General features: G+C 52.4%; 1 protein-coding gene across 1 annotated transcript; it reads right to left on the bottom strand.

Annotated features, from left to right (window-relative positions):
* Positions 1-3,586: 3,586 nt before the first annotated feature.
* Positions 3,587-7,084, bottom strand: LOC128781169 (anionic trypsin-like). Its single transcript, XM_053926246.1, has 5 exons — positions 6,928-7,084; positions 5,776-5,935; positions 4,457-4,710; positions 3,917-4,053; positions 3,587-3,773 (listed from the first exon to the last, which is right to left on the bottom strand). Exons 1-5 carry the CDS (start codon positions 7,025-7,027, stop codon positions 3,621-3,623), a joined length of 804 nt encoding a protein of 267 aa, XP_053782221.1. The 5' UTR covers positions 7,028-7,084; the 3' UTR covers positions 3,587-3,620.
* Positions 7,085-7,534: the final 450 nt, after the last annotated feature.

The raw sequence follows: 7,534 nt of genomic DNA, 5'->3' as shown, positions 1-7,534 counted from the left end.
AACTCTTTGCGTTATTTGGAATAACAAAACAATCGAGAAAAACAAGTGCCCCTGAGTGAGGGACTGGATAAATAAACTGTGAGACACTGACAAACAGGAACACTATTCAGAGCTAAGAAAGAAGGAGGTATTTCACCTTGCCGTGGAAGTTGTCTAAGATACAGCATCAACAGAAAAAACCCAAAGGGACAGAATCGCATTCCCGTGTAGTACCTTTTGTCTAACAAAGGGGCAAAGTCAGAATTATACTTTTGTCTGTTTGATTCTGCTTGAAGTAACACTGGAAGGGATCAGAGATGGAGAAAAGTCGTTACCTATTAGGAATGAGCAGAGGACACAGAAGCAAAGTGGAAATAAAAGTACCATTTTTCAGTGTGAACTTGTTTTGATTCCTGAGCCCTGTAGCTACACTATCTATTTAAAATAAAATAACAGAATTTTAAAGAAAAGAAAAATAACAAAATACTGCTTTAAGTAATACCTTGAAATCTGCTACTTGACTAAACCCACTTGTTTAATTTACAAAGTTGTTAGATTTCCCAAAGAAGATCAGTTTGCAGAAGAAGCGGTTTCATGGCGGTGAATCTGCTAAATGAGCCTCCAATCACTGACAAAGCTTGCAAACAATGCATATTTCAGAGTAGTCCCAGGAACTTTTCAATAAAAAATTCTAGGATTGGGTTTACTAAGTGGTTTGGAAATAAACAATCAAGCCCTAAATTGCACTGGGTATTTCTATTTCATTGCCAGGCTGGGGACCCGCTGCTTGTCCCAGACAAGGAAGAGGACAGGTGTCAGCGTGGAGAACACCAGAGTGCTACCTGGTGGTGTCACCAGTGGGTGCAGCGGTGTGTCTCTTAGAATTTAGGGGGAAAAGAGGAAGGGGAGACGGTCTGTTTTCTCACTCAGGGATGGCGACAGACTTCACAGCACTCTACCATTAGCCTGAATCAAAGGCCTTGGTTTCCATGACTGTGTGTTTATTCCCTTTGCACACTGGGAAACAATTTCATCAATGCACGACTTGTTTCGATTTATCTCAGTATATTTTCCTGACTGATTGGCCTCTTGGGTCTCCCAATAACTGACGCTCTCAGTAAACTGCCTTTAGACCATCCAGCTGGGGACCCTCATCCTGACGGGCCTGAAAAAGAGTAACACCACTCTGTCTTGGTAGCACAGCTACTTTCAGTCCTGATGGGGTTTGTCCCAGCTTTGGCCTCTGTCACACTGTCACCTGCCCAGTGCACCTGCAGCTTATTTGTTTTGTTTTCCAAAGGAGCTTGGTGCTGAGTTGGATCATTCATCATCCTGGGCAGCAGGGGGCACCCGTTCCTCAATTTTTAAAACCTAAGTAACTGCATATCTGAACGTGGCCACTGGAGGGGGTCAGAAGGATGTGGATGGTTTTGCTGGGGACAGGAGGGGAAAGCCAGGTTACCTGTGTGCCTTTCTCCAGGTGGACTGTGGTGTTTGGGGAGGAGATACACAAATAATGTGTTATACATAAGTGCAATTCTGGAAACCTTTCAAGCACGTGAAGGCAGTCATGCTAACCTAAAATTTGTCTCCTGATTTCTCAGAGGTAACTGAGACCTGGAGGCCACATGGGTAGCCAGTCAGGCTGATGCAGAACCAGAGCTGGAATCAGTCCCCAGGCCTCCTTACTAAAGGTCCGGGCTCTGCTAGGTGCCCTTGTACCTGAGGCCACTGAGGTCCCTGTCCCTAGGGGAAGGCCACCAGCCGGCCCCCACCCAGACCCTCCACTTCTGTGTAGGAGACCATGGGCGAGCTGCCAAAGCTCTTCAAGCCCCATCTCTTCATCTAGGAATAAGAATAAGAATAATGGCCGATCCCTCATGGGTCTGAAATGTAGAAATGTTAGTCACTACTGCTTGCACCGAGAGAATGGCCTAGCAATCTCAGTACTGCACGGGTTTTTCAGCTTTAGCTTGTATCAGAATGCCTGGGAGGACTGTCAACATGCACGTTGCTGGGTCTCCTCCGAGAATTGCTGACTCACTAGGTCTGGGACGGGGCCCATGATTTTGCACTTCTCCTAAATTCCCAAGTGAATCTGGGGCTGCTGGTACAGGGATCACACCTGGGGAACCAATATATTTCCTTTTTCCTGGAAGGCTCTGTCTTCCTTCAGTACATTTCCCTCCACTCCTAGGTCATACTTTATTCACTCAGTCACTGGGGGGCCTTGTGTATTCTGGGCGTTGTTTAATCACTAGATACATCAGGATGAGCAAGACAAGATTTCTTCCCAAGGAGCTCACCGTGAAATGCCAAGGTAGACACAGGTGTGTTTACTAAGCAGAAATAGCAAGGTCGTCAGCGAGGACCAGAAGGAAAACGCCTCACTCAGGCCCAGGGCCAGTGGCACCAGCACAGGGGTGGGGGGACGAGAATCAGGAATAGGAAGAGTCAGAAGAGACTTTTCTGAAGTGGGTGAAAGGGTGGGTGGAAGGCCATGGAGCGAGATGGGCCATAGTGCTGGAGCTCCGGGTCAGAGGTGCGAGGCTCCTTGGAGGAACCATGGGGACTTCTGAGCATGGGAGCATCACAGGGGAGTGGAGGAACAGGGAGATAGGCTGGGAACCAAGGCCTGGGCAGAGCAGCAACAGCCCCCCTGCATCCCCTGGGTAAGGAGCTCCGGTCCTGTCTCTGAAGCTGTGGGAGGTCGGGAAAAGCACCAATCGGGACATGATGTAATGCGCAAGATCCCCTTGCACGCAGTGTGGAAGGTGGATGGGAGATCAGACCCTCTGGAAGAGCAGTGAGGCAGGGAATGGGCTGGAGAGACATTGGGGAGCAGAGCTGATGGACCAGAGTGGCCATCTGAGGGACCCTGAGGCGGGCTAGAGACAGCACAGGCTTTGGGGCCAAGCAAACAAGGAGACTGCCCCCACATCTACCATTTGCTGGACGAGGGACATGAGTGAACTAACCTCTGCTTTCTTGTCTGGACCACTGGGATAATATGCACTCCAGAGGGGAGGGCGAGCCACACCTGGAAGTGTCTGCAAAGCACTCACTGTGGCCTGTACACACTGGGGTCGTGAGGCGAGATGAACAAAAGGCAGACTTCTCTGGAGTTTGAAAACTTGAGGCCCAGGGAAGACACGTGGACAGGTTGTCAAGAAACAGGGCCAAGTGGGGCTTTGGGCTGCCAGGAGGGAAGCGCAGGCTAGGTCTCAGCATGTGACAAAGGGACTCAGAAGTGGCCAAGGTGTTTGCACGGTGCTGCCCCAGATGTGTCTGTGCTGGGAGCTGCATCTGGCACGCTCTAGCACCATGCTCAAGTGCAACCATGGTCAGGGGTCCTCTGACACAGCCTTTCTGAAACAGACTTCCTGCCAGAAACAGCCTGTCCTCGTCCCCTGCCTATGATTTTTTTGGATTTTATCTCTTCACATGCTGCCCACTACTATTCCAGGGAGCACTGGTGGTAGGGGGGCCCTCTGCTCATCTGTAGGATCCAGGGCCCCGCCTGACCCCAGGGGGAGTGTATTTCCCAGAGCCAACTGGTGGCGGGAGCAGGCACAGACACAGGAGGTTGAATCAGCGTCATTTTATTAGCATTGGGATGGCAGAGGGGCGTGATGGGAGCTTCAGCTGTACTGGGCCATGGTCTTCTGAATCCAGTCCACGAAGTTACAGACCTTGGTGTACACACCGGGCCTGTACTTCTGGGCGCATCCGTATCCCCAGGAGACGATTCCCTGGAGCTCTCCATTGCAGACCACGGGGCCACCAGAGTCACCCTGGGGACAAAGAAGACATGACACACTTTGTAAAATGTGAGAAAAAGTGGGAGGACTGCCCCACAGCCCTGGCGGTTCCTATTCGACTCCCAGGCAGGTCAGGGGAAAGACCAGGGGTCTCTTCATGGAAGGGGGCCAATCACCTGGCAGGAATCCTTGCCGCCCTCGAGGAAGCCGGCACAGACCATATTGTCGGTGATCTCTCCAGGGTATGAGTCTTCACACTCCTCCTGGGACAGCAGTGGGGCATCCAGGCACTGCAGCAGCTCAGGATAGTTGACTTTGAGGAGCAGAAGAGGTGAAGGAAAAGAGAAATATGAGTAACGCCAGGATGGGGGACGGCAATCCAGGGCTATACGCTGAGGGCACCTAGGAGAGGAGCCCAGGAACATAAGCCCCAGCAGGAAACAATGCTCTTTAGCCCTGGCTGGTGTGGCTCAGGGGACTGAGCATGAGCCTGTGAACCAAAGGGTCTCTGGTTCTATTCCCAGTCCTCAGTAGGGGGCCCTCAAGAGGGAACCACATATTGATGTTTCTCTCCCTCTCTTTCTCCCTTCCTTCCCCTCCCTAAATAAATAAAATCCGCTGTGTGTAGAGGACACTGACAGAGGGGCTGAGCTTGGGAGTGCTTGGCTCTGGGAAATGTTGGGATGTCAGAGGGTAAACACAAGGACCCCACTCACTGCCAGAGCTCAGGGTGTTGCCCCAGCCAGAGATGAGGCACTGGGTGCCAGCGGGCGCACAGGCGGTAGGCAGGGAGATAGCAGACACCCGGCCATTCATGTTCGCAGGTGAGGACAGCTTGATCAGCATGATGTCATTGTCCAGGGTCCAGCTGTCAAAGCCAGGGTGGCGGATGATCTCGGCGGAGTCGATGAACTGCTCATCCCCCTCCAGGACCTCGATGTTGTGTTCTCCCAGCCTCACCTCGATGCGGCTGTTGGGAAGAAAGCACCTGAGGACCTGTTCTCACATACCCTGTTCTCACACCCCCACTTCCCTGGGATCCTGAGCTCCCTGCTCACGATGGTGCTGTGGCACCATGGCTCGGGGCGGTAGAAGGGTGGTGGGCGGTACAGGAGCCACACCAAAGACCGTTCTTCCATGGCAGGTGTTAGTGGAGAGGGGATGGGGTGAAGTGTCCAGTTGCAATAGCTCTTCAACCTGCTTTTCAAGCTGCCTTCTACTGCACCCCCTGCTCCATATCTCCAATGTCAAGGGCACAGATGCAAAGCTCCAAGTCCCCCAGACATTCCTGACCCTCTGTAACCTGGCTAAGTACAGCAGTGACGTTCACTCCCTCCTGTCTTGGTCTGGTGAGCACTGTCATTCTGGATGATCTAATCCAGTGGGTCTCCAAGTGTGGCCCCGGGACCTTGGTAGATGTACAAAGTCCCTGTTCCCACCCCAGACCTGCTGAATCAGAATCCCTGCAGAGGGGGGACCCAGCCACCCAAGGTCCAGCGGGCCCTCTGCTGATCCTAAAGCACACTCAGCTCTGAGAACCCTTGGTCTACTAGGCAGCAGATCCCAGCTCTGTCAGAGAACAGAATCACCACAAAGAGAGAGAGAGAGAGAGAGCCTTCAAAACTCACCAACATTTAGAAGATCTTCCCGAAAACTCTGAATTAATTACCTTGGGATAGGACCCAGGCATCAATTATTGTTTTTGTTTTTGTTTTTGTTTTTTTGAACATTTCTTAGGTGTTTTTGTGTGTAACCAGCTGGCAATGGTTATTTGTGCCAACTTCCTGCCTATTTACCCTTGGGGCCTTACACCCCAAATAGCCCCTTCCAGAATGTTCTCAGGACTGTAGCCCTCACTGTTTTATCTGTTTTGGGTGTGAGAGGCCTTGTACATGTGTCCCTCATCACCCCCACTCCTGGGCATCAGTAGTCATGGACAACTCCTCCTCTCCATGTTCCCACCCCTCTCACCCACTCCCTGTCCTCCCCAGGACTGACCCGAGCTCTGGGAGAGGACCCAGCACTTGGCACTTACGACTGGTAGCAGTGAGCTGCAGACACCACCCACTGGTCATTAATGAGGGAGCCCCCGCAGAAGTGGTAGCCAATGTTCAGGGACACCTGGTAGGGGACAGAGTTCCTCTGGCAGGTGTAACCCCCGACGATCTTGTCGTCATCATCAGTGGGGAAAGCGACTTGAGTGGAGACAGGAAGGAGAAGCTGGTTCAGCAGGAAGTTAGATGCTGTGGCTGGATTCTACTAATTAAGCTCCTCAAAAGCACAGGGTGGCTGGCAGCCGGATTTCGCAGCCAGGTTGCACAGCCAACCCCGATCTGTTCAATGGAGGTGGTCTTCCTGAATCTCTCTCTATGTCTGCAGGGCACATGGCTGGGTCCCCCACAGGGCTCTGGCCCAGACTGGGGGCATCAGGAGACCAAGGACCAAGGAGGGTCCTCATAGTGCTCTCATTATGATGTGACTCCGAATGCGGTTTTTATTCCCACTGAATACTTTTCTCTCGCTCATTCCTCCCTTGTGCACTCGCCATGGCTGTTTGAGCCCCTGATTATCAGGATGGGTTGTCCCAGTTAGGAAAATCTCCTGGCTCGGTAGCTCTGACTGTACCTGGCTCCTCCCAAAGCTCAAATCTGTGCAGCGAGGGCCAGGGAGAGCAGCCCCCAAACCCATTCAATGGAACAAAGGTAGGCACTCTTATTGGCCAACAGAACAGTGATTCTCAACCTTGGCTGCACACCTGGGAATCTTGAAATCACATGGACAACTTGAAAATTCAACGACAGGCCACACCCCAGACCCTGTAGTTTCTAGCGCTAGGGCTCTGGCCTGAGTGTCCCCCAGCCACCCTAGTTGTATGTGGGGCTAAGAATAGCCACGGCGGAGCTAGCCCAGCGCTGTCAAAGCTAAGCCTCAAGAACACCGGTATATTCCACGGACCACCTTCCCATGGTCTCCCTTTCCAGCCTCTCTAATGAATGCACCGAGAAGGATGCATGATGATGGGCTAGCAGTGGAGTCAGGTGGGAGATGGAGAGGCAAGGTGTAAAGAGAGCCCAGAAATGGGACAAAGGGGTGCTAGTCAGGGGAGACAGAACACCAGTGATGGAAGGGCAGGTATCTCCCCCAGGAGACAGAGCTAGAGGGACCTGAGGGGATGCATGGGACTCACTGGCAGCTCCCACAAAGGCGAGGATCAGCAGTGGATTCATGGTGGCTGGCCTGAAATTGGGTGGATGGTGGATGGTGGATGGTGGAGAGCCTTTATACATACCCCGGGGAGAGCAGAGGTGGACGTGGGGGTGGAGGGCCACCGCTTCTCCCCCACAAGCACACCTGCAGCTTTCCCCTTCCCAGGGCCTTGCATCACTTCTGCTATGTTTGGCCACTCTGTGGGCTTGTGACCTACAGGAGATTAGAAAACTTCCCTTCTGAGGGCAGAGAGGAAGAGCAGCTGACTCCCAGAAGTCTTCCGGGATGGGGGACACCAGGGGAAGCTAAGCGCCCATGTATCACAGTGGGGCCTTCTCAAGCTGAGGAGATGAGGGTTGGGAAGAGAAGAACATCCAGGGCCCTGAGGAATCCTCTGACCTCATGGAGATTGATTTACCTCACACTAAGGAAGGGCTCATATTGGGAGCCAATGAGGAGGCTCAGTGTCGTGGAGTCCCCTGAGAGCAAAGGAATCTCTTATGTGTGACCTTTCTCTCAATGCTACACCAGTGGGCAGGAAGGTCAAACCCAGGGCTTTGGGGATCCGGGATCCTAACATGAAGAGG

Source organism: Desmodus rotundus, chromosome 6 (genome assembly GCF_022682495.2).
Source record: "Desmodus rotundus isolate HL8 chromosome 6, HLdesRot8A.1, whole genome shotgun sequence".
NCBI classification, from domain to species: Eukaryota; Metazoa; Chordata; class Mammalia; order Chiroptera; family Phyllostomidae; genus Desmodus; species Desmodus rotundus.
The sequence above is the reverse complement of the archived record's forward strand: the minus strand, read 5'-3'. Positions and strand labels throughout refer to the sequence as shown.

What these genes read in the sequence shown, in the direction of transcription:
- LOC128781169 (XM_053926246.1), bottom strand. Translation starts at nt 7,027, where the DNA reads ATGTATAAAGGCTCTCCACCATCCACCATCCACCATCCACCCAATTTC. An exon ending in CGCCTTTGTGGGAGCTGCCA is followed by an intron (nt 5,936 to 6,927) that starts GTGAGTCCCATG and finishes TCTCCACTCAAG; the next exon opens with TCGCTTTCCCCACTGATGAT. An exon ending in CAACACCCTGAGCTCTGGCA is followed by an intron (nt 4,054 to 4,456) that starts GTGAGTGGGGTC and finishes TGCTCCTCAAAG; the next exon opens with TCAACTATCCTGAGCTGCTG.